The 25850-nt window shown below is 32.5% G+C and overlaps 1 protein-coding gene across 3 annotated transcripts in view; it reads right to left on the bottom strand.

Annotated features, from left to right (window-relative positions):
* The window catches only part of adamts14 (ADAM metallopeptidase with thrombospondin type 1 motif, 14), a 50992-nt gene that overhangs the window by 6990 nt on the left and 18152 nt on the right, over positions 1 to 25850 (bottom strand). For 2 of the 3 annotated variants that reach the window (XM_026222123.1, XM_026222125.1), the window contains exons 5-17: positions 22071 to 22154; positions 18607 to 18763; positions 13722 to 13827; positions 11654 to 11797; positions 8486 to 8618; positions 8190 to 8303; positions 6669 to 6817; positions 6418 to 6590; positions 4573 to 4706; positions 3735 to 3858; positions 2385 to 2465; positions 811 to 974; positions 565 to 730 (exon numbers count right to left, since the gene is read on the bottom strand). In XM_026222123.1, coding sequence (XP_026077908.1) covers positions 565 to 730; positions 811 to 974; positions 2385 to 2465; positions 3735 to 3858; positions 4573 to 4706; positions 6418 to 6590; positions 6669 to 6817; positions 8190 to 8303; positions 8486 to 8618; positions 11654 to 11797; positions 13722 to 13827; positions 18607 to 18763; positions 22071 to 22154 — 1729 coding nt within the window. The remainder of the gene's footprint in view (positions 1 to 564; positions 731 to 810; positions 975 to 2384; positions 2466 to 3734; positions 3859 to 4572; positions 4707 to 6417; positions 6591 to 6668; positions 6818 to 8189; positions 8304 to 8485; positions 8619 to 11653; positions 11798 to 13721; positions 13828 to 18606; positions 18764 to 22070; positions 22155 to 25850) is intronic. The other variant, XM_026222124.1, reaches the window with a different exon arrangement.

The following is a 25850-nucleotide window of genomic DNA, read 5'->3' as shown; positions in this document are numbered from 1 at the left end:
TTTCATGCAATTGTAAGTTTACATCTTAAATTTCAGAATTGTTTCTCATGATTGCAGGTTTACATTTCGCAATTCAAACTTTCTTCGTCGCAATTGTGAGATCACATTTGGATTTTCCTTGCAATTGCGATTTCACCTCTCAATTGCGAGTTTAAATCTTAAAGAGCTTCTGACATTTTTCATGCAATTGTGAGTTTACACATCAAAGAATCAGAATTTTTTCTCAGACTTTTCTGCAACATCTCAGAGTTTATATTTCGCAATTAGTTTATAAGTCGGATATGCCAAAAATAAATAAAATAAGTCTGAATTGTGAAAAAAAAAGGTAAGCGTGACATTTCATCTCACATCTTGCAATTCTGTTTCTTTTTCCAGCATGGAATTAAAAGATGCAGCTTTTTTTCCTCACAAGCTTTGCATCACAGGATTAAGTTAGAAAAATAGAAAACAGTTTTTCTAAACAGCAATATTTCAACTGTACTGGAGCCGTAGCGAATGTAAGAAGCTTTTTTCCAAACGTTTGACCTGCAGTGTAATAATTGTGTTGTGTGTTCAGTGGCACACCTCCACCGCAGGGTTTGGAGCACTGCGACCAGCTCTTCAGCGCCCATTCGTACGTGTCCAGTTCGGCCAGCAGCACGTTGTTGTTAGTGATGACCGGCAGAAGATCTTCATGAATGATGTATTTGTAGCTCAGACTGATCTTGGTGTCCTCTGCCTGCGGGACGATCTGTCCAGAACGACAAACTCAAACTCAGCGTCCACTGTATAAACCCAACCCGACGGCATCAGCGTTTACGCCGCTCTTACCAGCACCACGATGCCTTCGTGCAGCGGCCCGACCGTCTTCAGCGACTCTTTGCCGTTTGCCAGGGAATATTCCCACTCCAGGCCGTTCTCAATGAAAGCTTTGGATGTGATTTCTTCTCCCTTGGCGTTCAAGATGAAACTTCCCGTGACTTGATTTTTAACGGCTGAGGATGGACAGAATGTACGGAAGCATCTTTAGAGGAATATTATGAGAGCATCTGTGGCCTTTTTATTATTGTAACTGTAATGTTTCAAACTATGGTATATGCTACAATATAACATATTTATCTTCTATTTTATTTAATTGTCTTATATTGCCAAATTTCATAATGCTATTACAGTTTGAATTAATATATTTATTTTCATTGATTTTTAATGTTGTCGGTTTTTTAATTTTTTTTTATTCTAATTGTATTTATTTTTATTCCTGTTTCAGTAATTTTACAATATTGTGCAGTAGATTATTATTATTTTTTTTTTAAACAGCAGGCATTATACAGTGATACAACTGTATGGTTACATAATAACATATATTCATCTTCTATTTTATTTAAAATTTCTTATATTGTCAAATTTAATCATGCTATTACAGTTTGAATTAATATATTGAATATGTTTTTTATATTTTGGTTTTCAACGTTGTTGGTTTTTCTTTTTTTTTTTTTATAATTCTAATTTCATTTATTTTTGTATTCCTGTTTCAGTAATTTTACAATACTGTGCAGTAGATACTTTTTTTTTTTTTTTACAGCAGGTATTATACAATGATACAACTGAATGGTTACATTATAACATATATTTATCTTCTATTTTAAAAAATTTGTGTAAAACATCTTTATTATCTAATGTTACTTACAGTATCTCTTATACAGATCATTTTGTTAATATATATTTTTATTTTCCAGTTTAAGTAACATCTAATGTCCCCCCCACCCCATTCTTATTATTTTTTAAATAAATATTTTTATTTAGTTTTAATTCATCAGTTATAGTTATTTAGTACTTGAATTTAAACCTATTTCATTAAACTGTCAAGACAACATTTCTTATCTTTATTCATCTAATATTTATATTTTATAATTTTATAATTTCAATTTCATATATCTATTCAAAAATCACTTCAGTGCATTAATGAAATATATGAATGAAAATGTTTTTAATAATTCTGCTACAGTATATATCACACTATAGAGTCTATGTACTATAAAGTGCACAAATATTAAGAGTAGTAGTATGCTACTCTGAACACAGCCAACATCAACCATCGTGCATATGGTTTTATTGACATAAAATAAAAGTCTCTGTACTTTGCATTAAAACACAATTTTCTCTGACTTTAAATCAGGCTCTCAGCAGGAGCTGAACATGAGCTCAGGGATTCAAAGTAAAAGAAAAGAAACAAAGGAACACAAAACCATTAGAAAAAAACTGCTTAAGCCAAGCTGGGGATGTTGGGGAGTCTAAGACGGCACGCAAAGCATGATGGGAAGGCAGTAATTGGTCTCAGTAGGATTCATGGCTGCCCTGGGTTTGTGCCGCTGGAGAAAAGCAGTGTTTCACAGGTACAAACTCACCAATTACGTGAGGCGACGTTTCGTTCTCCTCGATCACAATGTGCCGAGCACCAGCAGGAATATCAAACATCTTCAGCAAACCTAACGAACAGAGCGAGAGCGAGAGTGATTACGCTCGTCAAAAAACAGCCCGATATTTCACTCAACTGGTGAAACCACCAGCTGTATTTTGCACAAAACAAATGAGGCCAAGCTTAGCACTAATGAAGTTATTTCCATAATAATAAAACACATTTTACACACAAATTCCCATAACCGTAACAAAAAATCTCATATGTGAGAGAGAGAGAGATTCGTCTGGTTATGAAAATGCCAAACACAGAGATGCTTTAGAGATGCTGAGGCTCATCTTTATTTTTGTCCCGAGGCGTTTTAGATGAAAAACAATCGAATAGACGAACCTCGCAATGAAAAAAAATCCTGCTAATATTTCATAACAGAATCATAAAATATATTTGGCATATAGCAAATAATGGCTATTTTAGGACTAATTAATTCATTTTCATTAAAATAAAAATTTTTACCACATAAATTCTCATTACCTTGACAAAAAAAATATCATAATTCAGATGATTTTGGAGTGAAATATGAACTGGCCTTGTTTTTATATTTTGTGTGTGTTTATTAGTTTATATGTATGTATATACACACACACTCACTCACTCACTCACTCACTCACACACACACACACACACACACATATATATTTTTATTTAGTTTTAAATAGTTTTAGCAATAGTTTTCGTAATTTTAGCACTTCAGTATAAACTCAATTTTTAATTTCATTTTACTTTATAATGAAAATAATTTTTTAATAGTTTTATAAACATATTTTTAACTTTGTTACTAAAACAACATTTTTATTTGTATTTACTTTTAATCTAATATTTTTATTTTTATTTTTTTATATATTTTGCATATATATATATATATACACCCACACATATATATAGTTTACATTTATTTTTTCATTTATAAAGCACACAGTATACATAAAATGTATTACTGAATGAATGAATTTTTATTTATTTAAAACAACACTGCTTTATACCATACCATAAAGTCTATATATTACAAAATAAGAGTAATATGCTATTCTGAACAGAGCAAACATCAACCTCACTGTCTCTGGTCTCATGTAGTAAAATAAAACTCAATGTACTCCACATTAAAACACTTCAATCTCTGATAAATCTGGCTCTCGGCAGGAGCTGGGCATGAGCTCAGGGATTCAAAACAAAAAGAAACGTTGTGAAGGCGTTTGTGTTTTCTGGGACAGAGAGACAGATTGAAATGAATGCTTCTGTAGTAAATAATGAAATGTGGTTTAATCTCCGTCTGAGCTTGTACCTGTCTTCTTCGGGGTTTTGGTGAGCGTGAGTTTGACGGTTCGGCAGTGTGAGTTGTCGCCCTCGCAGACGCCGCATTTATCCTCCTGTTTGTACGATCCCACCTCTTTATCACAGCCGACGTTCTGAGAGAGAGATTCATTCATTCATATTTAATACAAACAGATCAGACACGCTGAAGTGAGAGCAAGAGGAATCAATGATGAGTCTCTGAGCTCAGTTTGTGATGGAATCATTGTGACTACATTTATTTGCACAACAAACTTGTTTAATAAAAGTATTTAAATACGCATTCAATTGACATCAAAGAAATGTATAATGTTAGAAAAGATTTCTATTTCATCTGTGAATCCTGAAAAATAAAATGCATCACGGTTTGCTGAAAAATATCAATTGTTTTCAACATTACTAATAATCAGAACTGTTTCTTGTTTCTTAAATTGATTTCTGAAGATCATGTGACACTGAAGACTGGAGGAATGATGCTGAAAATACAGCGTCAGATAACAAGAATAAATTACAGTTTAATATATATTAACATAGAAAATAGCTATTTTAAATTATAATAATATTTCACAATTTTACTGTCTTTCTAAATAAGTATATGCAACTTTGGTTAGCAAAAAAAAAAAAAAACTTAATATATCTTACCAACCCCAAACTTTCCGTCATCTTATTTGATATATTTCAGATATTTTACTTATTTAAACAATTCTATATTATAGTTTTAAGTTATTATTAGTTATATTTCGTGTCTTAATCAGATAATTCAAATGCACCAGCTTCAGTGAATGAATCAGACATCAGTATTGTGTTCATGCACATGAAATGATTCTCACCAGACACTCTCCTCGAGCGCAGACGCTGAACGAATCCGTGTAACTGCAGCGTGTCCCATCATGCATCACCTGGTTCATGAACACGACTTCACCCGTCTCTTTAGAGCGGCAGCTCAACTCACACTTATGAGCCTCTGAAATACACAAACAGCCACGAGACGTCAACATCTCTCCTCTGAAGATCACAAATCAGTCCTGTGTTAATGCACTTACTAATATTAAGCGACTCGTCTCTTTGTATAAAGGTTAATGGGATTTTGCAAACATCACAGTGGCTTTAAGTGTACAGATAAGCTGCAGACATGAACTGACAGGCACAGGAGTCATTTCCTAGGGTCTGTTTCTAATTAAAGTACCGCTGTGAATAAAAGCGGCTGCGAAATGACCACCTACATGCTGTCAAGAGAGTTTCCAGCTCATGAAATGCAGATGAGAGATGTACAGAAGAGAAATGTGTTTCAAGGTGAGCCGTGACTCACATCAACTCATACACTAAACATGTTAAATAGATTTCCTTCAGCACGAGAGACAGACGAAATGAATGCCTTTGATGTATGTGTGCATTTAAAGAGTGTTTTTCTCTTTATGTCTCTCTGCTCCTCAGCCTGTACTTATTTTCCATTCCGGTTTCTGGGAGGAACATTTTGTTCCAGTGTCTTGTGTCTGTGGTGGTCTTCAGCCGTTTTAGGGTCACAGTGACTCCTACGCTCGTTCAGAGAGACTGAAGTTTGGGGTCGGTAAGTTTTAATGTTTTTGAAAGAGTCTCTTCTGCTCACCAGGGCTGAATTTATTTGATCAGAAATACATAAAAATTTTTGAAATATTATTACAATCTAAAACAGCAGTTTTCTAGGTTCATATATATCAAAGTGTAATTTATTTCTGTGATGCTCCGCTGTATTTTCAGCATCATTCCTCCAGTCTTCAGTGTCACATGATCTTCAGAAATCAGAATAATATGATGATTTACTGCTCAAGAAACATTACTGATTATCATCAATGTTGAAAACAGTTAATATTTTTGTGGAAACTGTGATGCATTTTATTTTTCAGGATTCACAGACAAATATAAAGTTCAAAAGAACAGCGTTTATATGAAATCTTTTGTAACATTATAAATGTCTTTAATGACACTTTTGATCATTTTAATGTGTCCTTGATGAATGAAATTATAATTCCAAAAAAACTTATTGACCTCAAATTTTAATTGGTGGTGGTATTTTATAATATTAAGTTTAAATATCTGTATTCCACATCAGCTAATACAACTAAACAATAATAATACAAATACAAAATAAAATCAGCTGTGTGTGTGTGTGTGTTAGTATATATGTATATATATATATATATATATATATATATATATATATATATATATATATATAAACATGCATGAAAATGAATTCATAAGCATGCAACATACTTGTGTTTAAGGTTACAAAAATATGGTAAAATGCTCCAGAACACTGTGGTTTGTTAATTGATGAAAAGTTGATAATTATTTCAATTATGAAAATGTAAAATGTAAATAAATAATTGCAACTGAAATAAAAGCCTAAACAAATGTAAATATTTTAATATGTAATGTATTATTATTTTATATTATATATTTACATTTTTTATTTGCTATATAATGTAACCATTCATATATTAATATGTGCATCCTCAAATTAATTTTCTGGAAACAAGGATTCCCAAACATTTTTATCAGCCAAATATCTTCAAATCATTCAGATAAGTTAATATTTTGATATTTTAACAACACATTTCACCTGTTGGTTAATATAAACGCTTTATATCTGAATATATATAAGTGAAAAATGGATTAAGCAGCGTTTCTCTCACCATCAGGGTGTTCGTATGGCAGCCACGTGTGTTTGATGTTATTGTGGTATTTGTTGCTGCGCTGGACACACTGCTGTGCTCTGAAGTCCTCGTATGGACCGGGACAGTCCTCTGTGTTACACACCTGATAATCGAACGTTGTACCGGGACAATCACGACCTCCGTATGCAGGCCTGCAGAGACAGAGAGGACATGAATAACAGAACGGTTTCATAGAGTCATGAGCTGGGGTAAGCAGGTTTTTAACGCACATTGGGTTGTTGCACTGGCGGCTGCGGGACCGAACGCCTCCTCCACAGGTACGAGAACACGAGCCGAACTTTCCCCAGGAGCTCCATCCTCCGTCGTGACCGTAGGGCTGATTGGATGACCTCCAGATGCAGTGGCCCTTAAAACACCACTGCAACACAAACACACAACCATTAATACATTATAACACTGCGTCATATGACCATATAAGTTGCCATTTAAGAGTTAAAAATATCAACGGATATTGTTCAATCAAGAGGCTATTGTTCAATTATAAGATTAATATATCAATGGCTATTCTTCAATCAAGAGATTAAAATATCGATGGATATTGTTCAATTAAGAGGCTATTGTTCAATTATGAGGTTAAAATTTCAATGCTATTATTCAATTATGTAGGTAAAATATCAATGAATATTGTTCAATTATGAGATTAAAATATTAATGGATATTGTTCAATTATTAGATTAAAATATTAATGGATATTGTTCAATTATGAGGTTTAAATATCAATGGCTATTGTTCAATTATGAAATTTAAATATTAATGGATATTGTTCAATTATGAGGTTTAAATATCAATGGCTATTGTTAATTTATGAGGCTAAAATTTCAATGCTATTATTCAATTATGTAGATAAAATATAAATGGATACTCTTATATTATGAGATTAAAAAATCAATGGCCATTGTTCAATTAAGAGGCCATTATTAAATTATCAGATTAAAATATCAATGGATATTTTTCAATTATAAGGTTAAAATATCTATGATATTGTTCAATTATGCGGTTTAAATAACAATGGATTTTGTTCAATTATAAGGTTAAAATACCAATGGATATTGTTCAGTTATGAAATTAAAATATCAATGCATATTGTTCAATTATGAGATTAAAATATCAATGCTATTATTCAATTATTTAGGTAAAATATCAATGGATATTGTTCAATTATAAGGTTAAAATATTAATGGATATTATTCAATCATGAGATTAAAATGTCAATGCATATTGTTCAAATAAAAATATCAATGCAACGCTATTATACAGTTATGTAGGTAAAATGTCATTGGATATTGTTCAATTATGAGGTTAAAATATCAATGCATATTGTTCAATTAAGAGGTTATTGTTCACTTATTAGGTTAAAATATCAATGGCTATTGTTCAAGTAAGAGATTAAATATTTAGAGATTAAATATTAGCTTTTATTTTGTTCAAAGTAATTTGAAAATAAACGTATGATCAGTAGTCTCAGATGCTGATGCTCGCAAACACGCCAGAGTTATAAAGTAATTAAGGGATTTAGATAATGGTCAGTTTTGTTTCAAGAGCAAATAGCTGGTTGCAAAGTGTCTGTTGTGAGTTTGACATTTTTCAAATGCTGATTTCTCCAAAGTGAGATCAGTTTGTTCTTGAGCCGACTGAATATGCAAGCTTATTATAAAGGTTTTATGAGAAATATGATAAACCAATTTCATTTAATTGTTTGGTCACATTGACAAGAATCACCACAGTCTCACCTTTCCCGGGGCACACTCCGTCCCATCAACCGGTGGGCCCTTCTTGGTCTTACAGAAGTACTGATTGTCAGGATGACTGCACCACAGCTGCTTACACGGGTCATACGTACGGAACTAGAGGACGAGAAAAGATATTTCACCAAAATGCTGCAACAATAAGTTGCTCCTGATTTAGCTCTGCAGATGCACAGTACACAAGCTAATGTTGCCCATCTCATCGTAAGCTACATGACCTCGAGTCTATATTCACAAAATCAGAACTAAATATAGAGATAAAAAAATGCTTGAGGACTTACGGCGGTGCACATCTTATACCCCACACCGAAATCAAAGCGGCACTGCTCATCCATGGAGTAATTTATCCCAGGAAGCTCTGTTAGTTTGGGCCATTTCAGCTCGAAGGGATCATCCAGAAGACAGTCGTATGAGCTGGATTTTTTTTTTTTGCAAATAAAGGTATATGGCATTAAAACTAAAGTAAAGGTAAAGTAAAAAAATAAAAGAATTTTTATTTTTGGGTGAATTGTCCCTTTAAGAGATTTAAATATCAATGGATAGTTTTCAATTAAGAAATAAAAAAAAATATCAATGGATAATGTTCAATAAAAAAAATAAAAATTCAATGCTATTGTTCAATTAAGATATTAAAATATCTATGCTATTTTTCAATTAAGATATTACAAATTCAATTAAAGTATTAACATATCAATGCTATTATTCAATTAACAGATTAAAATATCAACGCTATTATTAAATAAAAAAATATATATATCAATGCTGCTATTCAATTAAGAGATTAAAATATCAATGGCTATGTTTCATTTGTGATATTAAAATATCAATGCTATTATTCAATTAACAGATTAAAATATCAATGGATATCAAATTAATTAAGATATTCAAATATGAATTTGTATTGTTTAATTAAAAATGAAAATATCAATGTTTATTGTTCAATTAAGAGTTTAAATATTAGTGGTTATATAAGAGATGCCTTTCTTCTGAACAACATGAGGGTTTGTAAATGTCCAGAGCGTCCGATTTATAGGCATGAATGTCAGTTCTTTCTCTCTGGAGAGATTATGTTCCTCATTTTAAGCTCCAAGCTATTATTCAGTTATGAGATTAAAATATCAATGCATATTGTTCAATTAAGAGGCTATTGTTTAATTCTGAGATTAAAATATCAATGCTATTATTTAATGATGTAGGTAAAATATCAATGGATATTGTTCAATTATGAGGCTATTGTTCAATTATGAGATTAAAATATCAATGTTATTATTCAATTATGTAGGTAAATATCAATGCATATTGTTCAATTAAGAGGCTATTGTTCAATTATGTGATTAAAATATCAATGTTATTCAATTATGTAGGTAAAATATCAATGCATATTGTTCAGTTAAGAGGCTATTGTTCAATTATGAGATTAAAATATCAATGTTATTATTCAATTATGTAGGTAAAATATCAATGCTTTTATTCAATTATGTAGGTAATATATCAATGCATATTGTTCAATTAAGAGTCTATTGTTCAATTATGTGATTAAATTATCAATGTTATTCAATTATGTAGGTAAAATATCAATGCATATTGTTCAATTAAGAGTCTATTGTTCAATTATGTGATTAAAATATCAATGTTATTCAATTATGTAGGTAAAATATCAATGCATATTGTTCAATTAAGAGGCTATTGTTCAATTATGAGATTAAAATATCAATGCTTTTATTTAATTATGTAGGTAAAATATCAATACATATTTTTAAATTAAGAGGCTATTGTTCAATTATGAGATTAAAATATCAATGTTATTATTCAATTATGTAGGTAAAATATCAATACATATTTTTAAATTAAGAGGCTATTGTTCAATTATGAGATTAAAATATCAATGTTATTATTCAATTATGTAGGTAAAATATCAACGGATATTGTTCAATTAAGAAGCTATTGTTCAAATATGAGATTAAAATATCAATGTTATTATTCAATTATCTAGGTAAAATATCAATGCATATTGTTCAATTAAGAGGCTATTGTTCAATTATGAGATTAAAATATCAATGTTATTATTCAATTATCTAGGTAAAATATCAATGGATATTGTTCAATTAAGAAGCTATTGTTCAAATATGAGATTAAAATATCAATGTTATTATTCAATTATCTAGGTAAAATATCAACGGATATTGTTCAATTAAGAGGCTATTGTTCAATTATGAGATTAAAATATCAATGCTATTATTCAATTACGTATGTAAAATATCAATGCATATTGTTCAATTAAGAGGCTATTGTTAAATTATGTAGGTAAAATATCAATGCTATTATTCAGTTATGTAGGTAAAATATCAATGCATATTGTTCAATTAAGAAGCTATTGTTCAATTATGAGATTAAATATCAATGCTATTATTCAATTATGTAGGTAAAATATCAATGCATATTGTTAAATTAAGAGGCTATTGTTCAATTATGAGATTAAAATATCAATGTTATTATTCAATTATCTAGGTAAAATATCAATGGATTTTGTTCAATTAAGAAGCTATTGTTCAAATATGAGATTAAAATATCAATGTTATTATTCAATTATCTAGGTAAAATATCAATGCATATTGTTCAATTAAGAGGCTATTGTTCAATTATGAGATTAAAATATCAATGTTATTATTCAATTATCTAGGTAAAATATCAATGGATATTGTTCAATTAAGAAGCTATTGTTCAAATATGAGATTAAAATATCAATGTTATTATTCAATTATCTAGGTAAAATATCAACGGATATTGTTCAATTAAGAGGCTATTGTTCAATTATGAGATTAAAATATCAATGCTATTATTCAATTACGTATGTAAAATATCAATGCATATTGTTCAATTAAGAGGCTATTGTTAAATTATGTAGGTAAAATATCAATGCTATTATTCAGTTATGTAGGTAAAATATCAATGCATATTGTTCAATTAAGAAGCTATTGTTCAATTATGAGATTAAATATCAATGCTATTATTCAATTATGTAGGTAAAATATCAATGCATATTGTTAAATTAAGAGGCTATTGTTCAATTATGAGATTAAAATATCAATGCTATTATTCAATTATGTAGGTAAAATATCAATGCTATTATTCAATTATGTAGGTAAAATATCAATGCATATTGTTCAATTAAGAAGCTATTGTTCAATTATGAGATTAAAATATCAATGTTACTATTCAATTATCTAGGTAAAATATCAATGGATATTGTTCAATTAAGAAGCTATAGTTCAATTATGAGATTAAAATATCAATGTTATTATTCAATTATCTAGGTAAAATATCAATGGATATTGTTCAAATTATGAGGCTATTGTTCAATTATGAGATTAAAATAAGCTTTTAATAGCCCAATCGTCTTCTGTGAAGGATACTGAGGATCAGAACAGAAGTAAGGAACAGTTTCTTACTGGATGTAACGGTTGAGCTCCTGTTTGCTGCAGCGGGACCAATGGTAGCGATGAAACGCGGCCTGGACCAGTGGAGCCATGATGCTGCCCATACTGGTCTCGTCCGAGCAGCGGTTCCCCTGGCCATCATGCTCCATTCCCAGCCTGAAACATCCAACACAATCAGCAAACCACTGGTCAGCTTCATCAAACAGAGTGTCCTGTAATGCTGGGAAGATTCATTTTAGTGAATCGGTTCATTTGGACAACAATGACTCACTGATTCGTTCCTGCATGGAACTTTCTGTGCAGCTTATTTGCAGTTAAATATTTACATAAATTATGTATCACTATGTTTTTTCCATTGATTTTATCAGTTGTATTTAGCATTAATGTGTGATCATTTATCTTCTGCTCACCCAGGCTGCATTTATTAGATTAAAAATACAGTAGAAACAGTGTAATATTATTAATGTAACATCATAATGTAACAACATAATTTATTCCTGTGCTTTAGCTTCATTCCTCCAGTCTTCAGTGTCACATGATCTCCAAAAATCATTCTAGTATGCTGATTATAAAATGTTTTGATGAATAGAAAGTTCAAAACAATTTTAAATAGAAATGTTTTGTAAGACTATAAACACCTTGACTGTCACTTTGATCAATTGAATGCATGCTAAATTTTTAATAAGTAAAAATAAATGTATAATATAAGTTCAGTTCATTCAGTATTCTGATTCATTTGGAAATATGTCAAATTATGGAGGTAAAGTGGTTGGTAAATGTGTTAATGTTGACTTTGAACTGCAGCCTGATACAGGAAGTCTCTTATATCCGACTATAAGCAGATCTTTTCTGCATGTAGAGTCACGAGTGAGACAAGACTGGATTCTGCTGACATCATGAATTCATTGTGAAACAAGAGCTTCCAGCTCATGTGACTGTTGTCAGTGTTCATAGAGACACAACACATATTAAATCTGCAGTCATTGCTGATGAATCACATAATGAGGAAACAGACCACAGTGAAGAACAGCAGATGATTCATGTCTGTTCTCCAAACCGGCTGAGCTGAAAGGAGTTACTTAAGACCTGGAATGAACTGGAAAATATAAAACATCTTGCAAAATGGCAAAAGGAGGCAGTTTTTATCACAGCAGAGCTCTGTCCTACAGGGGGTGCTAGTGAGCAGCTCATATGAGCATTACATGTTCATTCAATGTTCATGCCCTCCAGGGTTGTTCCTACTTATGAGTTGTAATTATAATGCAATGGGCTTTCTTTATGCATATAAAAGATGCTTTATGTATTTTATCACACTGAATGATTGCTCATAAACCGACTGAATGAGCAGCTTTTATCTGGCACCACTTTATCACCATTCTTCATAAACTGAAGACATATGCAGAAACTAGTTTGTTGAAAATGTGCTCACCTTCAGGTCGTCCGAGATCAGGATGAGTTTGTTTCTTCATCAGGTTTGGAGAAATGTAGAATTGCATCAGTGTCTCATCAACGGATGCTCTGCAGTGAATGGGTGCCGTCAGAATGAGAGTCTGATAAAAACATCACAATAATCCACAGCACTCCAGTCCATCAGTGAACATCTGGAGAAGACAAAAGCTGAAACAAATCCAGCATTAAGAAGTTTCTGTACTGTTTAAACGCTGCTTGATCTGTGCAGATTTCTCTCCTGATTCAGACCAGAACACTTTTTCACTGGAGGAAGTGTTATTATGGATTATTTGAGTTAAAATCATCTTAATGCTGGATGTGTTTCATCTTTTGTCTTCTCCAGATGTTCACTGATGGACTGGAGTGCTGTGGATTATTGTGATGTTTTTATCAGACTCTCATTCTGACGGCACCCATTCACTGCAGAGCATCCGTTGATGAGACACTAATGCAATGCTATATTTCTCCATACCTGATGAAGAAACAAACTCATCCTGATCTCGGACGACCTGAAGATGAGAACATTTTGAGCAAGTGTTAAGTTTTAGCTCACCTATTCACATAATTACAAGGCAGCAGCCATCGTGCCGTGCTTCACCTATACAAGACTGATAAGCAGATGTAAACTTACACGTGTCCGGTTTCGTGCGCCACCACAAAGGCAGAGGAAAAGCCGTCTTCGTGGTTGAGCGTGCAGCTCCGCAGGGGGTGGCACATGCCTGTTACCGGGGCGTAACCTGGGCGACAGAGATCAAAGAGAAACCATGATGAACCGGAATGCAGGACGTTCTAGACGCAAGATCAGAGCCAGGTGAGTTTCACTGGGAAAGTCTAAAAAAACCAGACCAGCTTTCTTACACAATCACTTCACTGTTCCATAGCAATGGCAATTATTAACTTTAATTAAGAATTAAACCCAATGCATTGTTTTCTTGCTCTGTTCCAAAACCAAGTGAGCTAATTATGAATTATTCTTTAGCTCTGCATGCACAATCCCATAATGCATTGTGACAAGCTCTGTCAAAAACGTTTCTTTTTCTTGCTCACCAAGGCTGCATTTATTTGATCAAAAATACAGTAAAATGGTGATATATTATTAAAATGTAAAAAACGCTGTTTTCTATGTAAATATATATTAAAATGTAATTAATTGCTGTGATCAAAGCATAAATATTTTCGATCAGCTACATGAATAAAGGTATTTCCTTCAACAACAACAAAAATCGTACAGTCCCCAAATTCGAATTGTAGTGTATATTTCATTCATCATTATAAAATATAAATAAAAGTAGTTTAATAAAAATTAAAATAATATTAATAGAGGTGCAATTTGACACAAGGGTTTACACACTAAACAAATTAAATTGTAAATAAAGCAAAGATAGTTGAAAATAGTTTATTTTCTTTCTTTCTATATGTGACCCTGGAGCAACTTTGTAGCAATATAGGTCAAAATTATCTACCATGATCTAAATGTACTACCATAAATATATCAATCCTTAATTTTTGATTAGTAATATGCATTGCTAAGAATTCATTTTGAACAACTTTAAAGATGATTTTCTCAATATTTAGATTTGTTTGCTCCCTCAGATTCCAGATTTTCAAATAGTTGTATCTCAGCCAAATATTGTCTGATCCTAACAAACCATACATCAATGGAAATATTATTTATTCAGCTTTCAGATGAAGTATGAATCTCAATTTCGAGAAATTGACCCTTATGACTGGTTTTGTGCTCCAGGGCCACAAATGTGCAACTTAGTTCAGATTTTTACCATAGCCTCCATGTAGAAGCGCACAAGCAGCTTTCCCACACAACCATTAGCCACATTTACCAGGACCCAGTGTTCATACGACACACAAACACCACACAAACACCACGCCACAGACAGAAACACTCGATCAAAAGATGTGCAGTGCTTGAGCTTTAGTTTAGCTGAGCTGCTCCGGAAGCTAAAGCCAGTCTGGGCTCTTTATAACGAAACGTACATGCTATAGAAATCACCGACAGTCTTTGGCATGCAGGTGAAAAGCAGAAGATGCATTATGAGAAGCTAATGAAGCATTCAGTCTTGTAAAAGCATCAGTAACAGCTAGCTAGAATCATTTGATTACATATTTAACGCTGGTGATATTCCCGCTGCTCATCAGCCAAGTAGGTTTTACTGGATTTTTACATAACAAGAACAACTACTAAAAAAACAAGTGAAGGGATGCATTAGAAAAGCAGCTGCTAGCCGAGCCGTTTATCTGTCGTCAGATAAATGTCCTCCAGGTGAATGCAGCTTTGCATTGCTCTGGAAAAGCGACTGCGTCTGACAGTAGAGCTGTAATCACAGGGTGTTAGATGACATTAATCCATGATATTGTGACTGATATTAAACCGCTGCCGCATGAAGATGGTTCACACTGGACAGTTCTGGTTTCTCTACATGTTTGCTCTCTAACAACCATAAACATGTTGTCATAAAGTAATATAAAAAACTAAAACCGTAACATTTTGTACAGCATGTTGTGAAGACCTTTTTTTTCTTTGTGCTGCTTGCATTTGTTATGCTCATTCATTCATTGCAGCTATAATTGTTCAATAAATAAACAAATTTAATTATACATAGACACACACACTCTCTTTCGCTCTCTCTAGCTAAATTAATATATTATATATATTATTAATTTATATATATATATATATATATATATATATATATATATATATATATAAACTGATAAATATGAAATATTTTTCACTCTTTTTTATTATTTCATAATATATTATTACCATATATGTGTCTCTGGAGCACAAAAGCAGTCTTGAGTCTCAAAAAAACATTGTATGGGTCAAAATAATAGATTTTTTTTTAATGCCAAAAATCATTAGGGTGATAAGTGAAAATCATGTTCCATGAAGATATTTAGTACATTTCCTACCGTAAATATATAAAAAAATATATATATATTAGTAATATGCATTGCTAAGAATCATTTTTGGACAACTTTAAAGATGATTTTCTCAATATTTAGATTTGTTTGCTTCCTCAGATTCCAGATTTTCAAATAGATGTATCTCAACCAAATATTGTCTGATCCTAACAAACCATACATCAATGGAAATATTATATATTCAGCTTTCAGATGAAGTATGAATCTCAATTTCGAGAAATTGACCCTTATGACTGGTTTTGTGCTCCAGGGTCACACATACACACACACACACACATACACACACACACACACACACACACACACACACACACACACACACACACACATATATATATACTATAACATTATAGAATAACATAATTATACATCCTATATGTTATAAGCTGACTACAAAACATAATTTTCTCCCAAACAAGTACCTAAACTTTATATACTGTGTTTAAAAAAAAACTTTTATTATGTTTTAATATCTATTCAGGTAACTTCTATGACATTAGAAAAAAAAGCTAATATATATATATATATATATATATATATATATATATATATATATATATATATATATATATATATATATATATTTAGTTTGATCCCGTGAGGTAGATCTTCTGAAGATGAAGCGCCTCCTTTCACTGGAAGTTTATTGAAAAATGAACAGTGACTTCACGGCTATAAAACAGCTTTCTCTGATCCTTTTCCAAACCATGTCAGTCCAAATCACAAGCGCTGTTCCAGCTCCTTCCAGTTATTGCTCGATCCACACCAACACCAGGCTTCAGGTGCTGGCCGTTCCCCAAACCCCTTCAGTCATGAACGTTACTGTAAGCATGCGTCTATTTCTGAGCCCTGAATGAGGGAGAAAGCTTGGGACGGGAGTGTGATGTTTGCCCTCGGGGTAAAAGGTTAGAGTTTCAGCGCCGTACAATGCTCTGTTATGAGCACAACAGAAGCGTGGCGTAGCAACAGAAGACGTGAGACACACAACACAGGTATTACTGACTGTCTTTAAACATCTCAGAAGTATCACGAAACCTAAACACACATCCATCAGAAACAAGTGCCTTAACTTCAAAAGAATTAGTGACAGGAGCACGACTGAGAGTCCGAGTCAAACACAGGACGATCGCAAAAACAAGAGTATTCCTAGAATATCATCAAGAAATTAAATCAAGAGACGGTTATTGAATAAATACGTTTTGTTAAGACAGGACAATATTTGGCCTAGATGCAAATATTAGAAAATCTAGAATCTAAGGATGCCAAAAAAAAAAAATTATAATTTAAATATAGAAAAAAAATACCTTTAATTTGTCCAGTTGAAGTTCTTAGTAATGCATATTACTAATCAAAAAATTAAGTTTTATTATGTTTACAGTAGGAAATTCACAAGATATCTGATGGAACATGATCTTTACTTAACGTCCTAATGATTTTTGGCATAAAAGAAAAATCTATAATTTTGAACCATATATTGTATTTTCGGCTATTGCTATAAATATACCCCAGAGACTCGAGACTACTTTTGTGCTCCAGGGACACATTTACATACGTAACTAGTGCCTCTGGTGGTCAGGAGGAATGAAACTGAACTGTGTTGACACAGTCATGTGAAATCAAATTCAAAATATTAACACAAATATTCATATTAAAACAGCAGATCAACCGCCAAAACTCAAAATGTTTAATTTTTAATTGAAAAACAAATTTCCACAAAACCCATTTAACAAAACAAAGACAAAAACACATTCACAGTTTTAATTTCATCATGTATATCTTTAGCGGAATAGCAATTCATTGCTGTTCTAACTTATTTTATTAGTTATGGATCTTAGTCATAATAGACTCAATATTTAATGTGTCATGAATGAAAACGAGGCTATGATAAACAGATGTACAGTCAGCCATTCTCACATTTTTGTGTTTTCTGATAATTATATTTCTGTCACTCACAGACTCGTTTTTACTTTCAACCAAATTAATTTTGCCATCTATCCTGATTAAAATACCTAGTTATCCAACTACAACCACTACTACAACTACAGAAGATTATCTAAGCTACTTATTTTAAAAGGACATCACCCAAAAATGAATTTTATGTTATCATTTGCTCACCTTCAGTTGACGGCACCCATTGACTTCCAAATACTGCATCAATTGTTTGATAACTAACATTCTACAAAATAACTTCATTTAAGTTCAACAGAAGAAAGAAACTAATACAGGTTTGTAATAAATTGAGGGTGAGGAAATGATGGTAGATTTTAAATTGCATGCAAGAATAACCAAGCTACCTAGACAGGAAACTTTACAACTAACTAGGAAAATATTAGTACTTTTGAGAGTCCGCTGTCACTAATAAAGATGTTTTCTTTTCCTCTACATGCCAAAAACTCTCCTTCGCAACGTGGCGGTCAAAGAGTATTTTTGGTTGCTACAGGTTGACACTGATGCCCAGAGTCAGGAATTCGATTAGCTGGTCGTTCCCGGGCATCTGGATGCCAACCGTTAGAGAACAGAAGCAGAAAAGTAGCACTTACTCTGCACAGCCTCGATCGAGAGAAACACAGTACCTTGCATACCTGCGGGGCCAAAATCTTGCCTGGTGAGGAAGATAGCATGGTCGTGATGCTCGGCGTGCTCGGGGTCGAGCCTCTGCTGGGTGTTTGCCCAGCGACAAACCTGCTCCAGACTCCGGGACGGGTTCCCACGCTCAATCAGGCTGATGGACTGCAACAAAACAGATTAGACCAGATTGGTTTATAATAGACTGTAATAGAGTGCAGTGGATAAAAGCATCTGCTAAAGGCATAAACTGCATGTTGTGGCCCAGAAGAGGTGGACTAAGAAATAAAATACAATAGATTAATAAAATTAAACTATCTGTTTAATTGTATATTAGGGCTGGGAGATAAAATTACAATGATCACAATGATCACTAGAGCAGACTCTGTGAGATCCAGTGTGGAGCACAAAACCTGTCAAAAGTGTAATTTTTTCGAAATTGAGATTTATACATGGTCTGGAAGCTGAATTAATATGTTTTCCATTGATGTCTGGTTTGTTAGGATCGGACGATGTTTGGCTCAGATACAGCTGTTTGAAAATCTGGAATCTGAGGGAGCAAAAAAATCGAAATATATATAAAAAAAACGCCTTTAAACTTACGTTTTTAGGAATGCATATTGATGATCTAAATGTATTTAAGGTAGGAAATTTACAAAATATCTTGATGGAACATGATCTTTACCTAATTTCCTAATGATTTTTGGCATAAAAGAGAAATGTATAATTTTGACCCATACAATGGATGTTACTTAAACTTAGAAATTGACTTAAAAATTCATATTTTTTGTATCACTATATTTTAACAAAATTTTATATTTTCTGTTTTCATTTTCATTTATTTAAAGTTTTAGTAATTTGTTGTGTATTTTTTGTAATTATTGTTGTGCTTCAACCTAAAATAAAAACGTTTTTATATTTTGTTTTTTTACAGTTCATGTTTTCCTAACTTTAAGTAATGAGAATGTTTTTATGGTTTTCATTTATTTAAAGTTTTAGTAATTTGTTGTGTTTTTGTAATTTTATGTATATATATTTTGTAATTATTTTAGTATTTAAATTCAAAATAAAATAATATAATTTTTGTTTTTAATATTTTGTTGTGTTACAGTTCATGTTTTCCTAACTTTAAGTAATTAGAATGTTTTTATTGTTTTCATTTATTAAAATTTTTAGTAATTTGTTGTGTTTTTGTCATTTTATTTAAATATATGTCTATAGTTTTTATTACATTTTAGTTTTCAGTTTTAATCAGAAATTATTCAAGTTTTTCAATATGTTGTTTAGTTTCATTTCATGTTTTCTTAACCAAATAATGAGAATGTTTTTTTATGGTTTTAGTTTTAGTTAACGATAATAACACTAACATCAACATGTTCACAAAACGTCCACATAAGATAAACCAGCCTACATGAAATACATGCAGTAAGAGTAAACATGAATTGCCATAAAGTGTTTTGAATGAATATAAATCTGTATGCCGAACCCTTTCAGTGCTGTGTCTGCAGCAAAACTGTCTGAGAAGCTCCGATCCAGACCAGACTAAACATAAAAACAGACAGAGCCTGCAGTCTGGACTACATGCGGTGATCATTACCATATGAGAAACTGAGTGATGCATCAAAGCTTCACTATGATCTGCTTTGCAAACACTCTCCTCTGAAGTCTGTGTGATCACAAAGATGATGAGATGAATCAAATAACAGATAATGTGCAGTCAGCCGGTCATTATATTATCACAAAAGAAGCCCTAACGAGATAATTGGTGCCCTGATGCTCCAGCAGACGACCCCCTGCACATACACCGGATTATTACAGCACTGCTTTCCCAAAACAGAAATACATGGACATGAAATACTGATCTGAGCACCAATTAGTTTATCGTGTTAGTCATAGTATGTGCAGATATTTTATATTGGCTTTTGTATTAATATATTCAGCTTTCATTTTCATTTTAGTTTAAGTTTTAGTAATTTTACTATGTGCTTTTTATTGGATTTTTTAAAAATATATATTATTTTTATTATTAAAAAAAAATTGGCGCTATTTTAATTTCAGTTTTGGTTTAAGTAATTTCATTATTTCGTTTATATTTTGCACTTAAAATTTATATTTGTATTTTATTTTTATATTATTTTATTATTATTTAAAAAAATAGATTTATTTCAGCTAGTTGTCAAAGCAAATGTGTCTATGGGTTTTCCATCTAATAATTTATTTTGAATGATTTATTATTATTTATTATTTTGTATCTTTATTTTATTTTCAGCTTTGGTTTTAGTAATTTCAGTATTTTTAGTATTCTGTTTATATTTTCCATTTAATATATATATATATATATATATATATATATATATATATATATATATATATATATATATATATATATATATATATATATATATATATATATATATATATATATATTACATTACATTTTTAACATTTTTGGTAATTTTAGCATTTTATTTATACTTATTCTATTTCAGCTATTTGTCAAGGCAACGTGTCTAATTTTATGTTTATTGGGGTTTCCATCTAATAATTTATAATTTTATTGTTTTTATTTTTAGATTTATTATTTTTAATATTCATTATTTTAAAAGATTTTTTTTTTTTGCTTTATCTTAATTACAGTTTTGGTTTTAGTAGGTTCAGTATTTTTAGTATTCTGTTTGTATTTTCCAAAGGCTTTGTTTGTTTCCAGGTTTAAACAGAACTTTAAAACTCAGCTATATTTATTCTGCATCTGCATCTGCTCAATGACCAAACAGCATCACATGCTAGCTGTCAAACTCAATGAATATTCTTTGTCACTATAACATTTGCAGATTTCAGCCAACCCCAGAAGTGCTGAAGGTGATGAGGAAGGACATGTGGTGATAAGAAACGTGTGCCCATGTTTATACATGAGAGCAAAATGCAATCTGCTTGAGTAATGCAGTGAAAATTCAGCATGCATTTCATGTGAAAGTGTAAACATAAGAATGCAAAGTGTCATGTAAAGAAAAACAGTGTATAATGAGAAAAAATAAAATTATATTTAAATGATGTTGTGTTAACTTGCTAAATTTTGGCATTCACTTACAAAACGTTTCCATTCCCCCGATACATTTTGCATTAACATTTGAACCTTTTGCATTCACTTAAAAAACTTTTGCGTTTCCCCGATAAACTTTGCATGAACATTCACATTTTTGTGTTTGATTTACAAAACTTTTGCATTTCTCCATTTAATTTTGCACTAACATTTCAGTCTTTTGGGTTTACCTGCTAAACTTTTGCATTCACTTACAAAATGTTTGTCTTTCCCCCAATAATCATTGTTAACATTTTTGGTTTCAAATCTGTAGAAATGATGAATGCTGTGAAAAGCTGATAAAGTTGCGTCTAACATCAGAGACGAGGCACGAAGAGAGGCTGAACTTTACTGAAAATATCTGTTAAAGAAGCGTTTGCGCTGAGCGCTCACCTGACGATATCCCACCAGGATCATTCGGACCAGAACAATGTTGATGTTGGTTCCCAGAGACTCGTCGTGATAGATTTCATCAACCTGTGGACACAGAGCACATGGATCTGATGAATGAAGTGTTTTTCTGCAGCATTGGGTCTGTGTTTGCAGTTATGAAGAAGTCTTTCACATTTAAAGAACGAACTAGACAAACACAGTCATCCAAAACTACTATAGAAATAAAAATGCAAACAACTTGCACTAACAAACAGTCCCCATTACTGATACCATCATAGAACCACCAAAACTAATTATAACTGGACTTTTATTATTATTTCTGAAGGAAACATGAAGGATGCATGTCCATGCGAGATTCGATGCATGTTCTGAGCAGTCGGCAGGTAATTATTTGCATGTCTGAATCATAAAAACGTTGCACAGAATGGATTTGAATACTTGGTTTTGTGGTTTCTTCACAAACAAAAGAGTCTGTTTGTTTAGTCTCTCAGGGAGGGTGTAGGAAAGTGACGTCCTGCAGGTGTGGGAAGTGTAACGCAGAGAATGTGACGTGAAAAACGGCCTGACAAACACAGCTGGAAACACACCGAGACTGTCGAGAGATTTCTGTTTGTGGCGGAACATTATTCTTGAAACCCAGACGCAGCTGAAGGCCTCAGAGACACACCAACTCGAATCCACATGCGCTTATATTCGGAAATGACTCATGTTACATGTATGTAACACATGCAAATGCTGCATTCTCAGTGTCTCCACTAGGGTGCGTTATAGTGAGCTTTCTTCTATGGTGAAATGGTCTAATGATGGTTTTTTAACTGCATTAACTGCACTTCATAAATTTTTTAATGCATTAATTTAATCTAATCTAATATACCCAGAAAAGTCATTTCTGAAAGATCATGTGACACTGAAGTTGATGTTGAAAATATTCAGCTTTGATCACAGGAATAAATTGGATTTTACAATATATTCTTATAGTAAACAGCTGTTTCAAATTGTAATAATATTTCACGATATTAGTAATTTTTCTGTATTTTTAATCAAATAAATGCAGCCTTGCTGAGCAAAAGACTTCTTTCAACAATATAAAAAAATATATTATTTTACATTTTCATTTGTGTATTTGCGTTTTCTGGCTTTAAAATGAGATCTAAAATCCTGATGTTATTTTACTGAGATACTATTTTTGTTTTTGTTATTTTAAATTGCTCTTTGATTTACACACATATTTATTTTTTATTATATTCTGTTCTCATTTAAATTTTAGTAATTTAGTTACGTGTTTTTGTTATTTTTTGTTATAATCTTTTTAATAAATATTTTATTTTAATATATAGTTTTCATTCATTTTAATATCCGTATTAGTTTTTAATTTTAGTACATGAAGAAAAATAAACAAAGATGCGTTACGTTTTTTATGTTACGTTTTTTATGTAAAGTTTTTTATGTTACGTTTTTTATTTTGGTTAAAGTTTACTTTATTAAAATGTGCAATGGGTTTATTTTTAGTTAACTTTAATAACCTCAGCAAGGACACATATAAAAAAAAAAAAAGGAAAAAAGTCCCAAAACCGAAACTAAGAGTAATTTTAAACTCAGTGAAGTCTGATTTGATTCTGCTGGGAATTTCGTGCAACGTCTTCTTTTTAAAAAAAGCATCGCATTTCACCACAGTTTATTATTATGCAATGCCAAAATATGTCTGACCTACAAAAAAACACAGTTTGGGCTCAAAGTCTGACGCGTGGGATGCAGTTAATGAGCCCCCGGTGTGGAATTTAAACAAAACTCCATGCTGCATCAATCTGGACGTGTTCAATCTCTGCCACACATGTCAGCACAACCTCGGCTCTGAGCGCTCGCAGCCCGAGGGAAAACAGCCGTGATGATTTTTCCATATTTCAGGAAAGACAGAACATTCGAACACTTGATCCTTCAGTCGAGGTCATGGAGTTTACAAACGCATTCTGGTCAAACGCACGGCCGTCGTTTCCTCTCGGCTCTGTTTTTGAGCCTCATGCTGGTTTGGCTCAGTGTGGCTGAAATTTACCAGCGGTGAAGGTTGAAGATCAGCTTGTCCTCAAAATTATCTCGAGTTACCCGTCCTCTTGATAAAATCACCTTTACAGCACATCTGCTATAGCACGACTCAAGCTTTGCCATTTTTCCACACACTGAAGAGGAGGACAATAAAAGCACAATGGCACACACTATCAAAAACTGTTCAGTCATACATACAGGTGACACTTATTCTGCAAGTTGTCAATATCAAAATACTCAATTGTGAGTTTAAAACACTCACAAGAGTGAAAAAGGGTCATCGGATGCCCATTTTCCAGTCTGATATAATTCTTTAGGGTCTTAATGAAAAGTCTATAACATATTTTAGTTAAAATTTCTAATAGTAGTGTAAAACAACACCCTTTATACCATCAAAAACAGCTATGTTTACAGCAACTCGTTTTGTTGCATGTTCCTTTAAATGCAAATGAGCTCTGTTGACTCCGCCCCTCTCTTCCGAGCCGCTCTCTGAGACACGGTTAGCTTTAGCTGCATGCATCGTGAAGCCTGCTAACTAGAAAATATTAGTTTAGATCTGTTTAAACGCTGCTTGATCTGTGCAGATTTCTCTCCTGATTCAGACCAGAACACTTTTTCACTGGAGGAAGTGTTATTATGGATTATTTGAGTTAAAATCATCTTAATGCTGGATGTGTTTCAGGTTTTGTCTTCTCCAGATGTTCACTGATGGACTGGACTGCTGTGGATTATTGTGATGTTTTTATCAGACTCTCATTCTGACGGCACCCATTCACTGCAGAGCATCCGTTGATGAGACACTGATGCAATGCTACGTTTCTCCAAACCTGATGAAGACACAAACTCCTCTACGTCTTGGATAAACTGAAGGTGAGCACATTTTCATTTTTGCTAATTTCACTATTGCTTTAAGGTACACATTTCGCTAAGTTCATGCATTCCTATGAGCTTGGTGTCGAGAGTAAGTTATATTTTTTTTATGTAACTATAAAATGCACAAGTGAATCGTTCACGATAAAATCAGGAATGTGCATTAAAGTGCAATTCATTTAAAACCGGTTTCTATGCAATGCAACGAACTTTAAACCTCCAATAGAGGCTCATTTGTGTTTATTTATGGCAAAAGTGAGCTCACCTGCAGCTTTGGAAAGCCGTCTGAGTCAGACCATCAGTCACAACGTCTGACAGCCACCTGGGCATAAAAACACAATTTCTCTGCTCTGAAAGAAGGCGAACAGAGCCTAGAGACGGAAATATGACAAACATGCACTGACCTCAAAGTTTAATGAGTTCTGTTTAACATGTGGCCGCTTATCGAATGTTTTGACTCAGGCTAATGCTCTGATATAAGGAGCAGACTTGCTGAAATCGCTCCTGAATGCTGAACAATGTGTTGAGCATCTCTCGTTGGTGCACAGCATCACACCGGCGCTGGACGAAACTGGGCCGTCTCTCAACACATGCAACAACGCAAGCATTGTCCGCAGGGTCCGTGCGGTCCAGAAATCAGTCTCCGGATGGTACGAGTCCCACAATGCCGAGCAGAGGAGCTTAACACAACGTGGAGAGTGATTTATCTCGCTTCTGCATGCCGTACAGAAACCAACAATGATGAAACACAGTCCCTTTCTATTGCTAATATTGATCGTTTTTATTAATGCACTTCAATTCAATCTGGTTTTTTTTATTTGTTACTTTTTAATATGAATTTTTTTTTTTTTTTTTTTTTTGGTGATTTTA

Source organism: Carassius auratus, chromosome 37, assembly GCF_003368295.1.
Source record: "Carassius auratus strain Wakin chromosome 37, ASM336829v1, whole genome shotgun sequence".
Lineage (NCBI taxonomy): Eukaryota > Metazoa > Chordata > Actinopteri > Cypriniformes > Cyprinidae > Carassius > Carassius auratus.
Note: the sequence above shows the minus strand (reverse complement) of the source record. Positions and strands in the feature narration are given on the sequence as shown.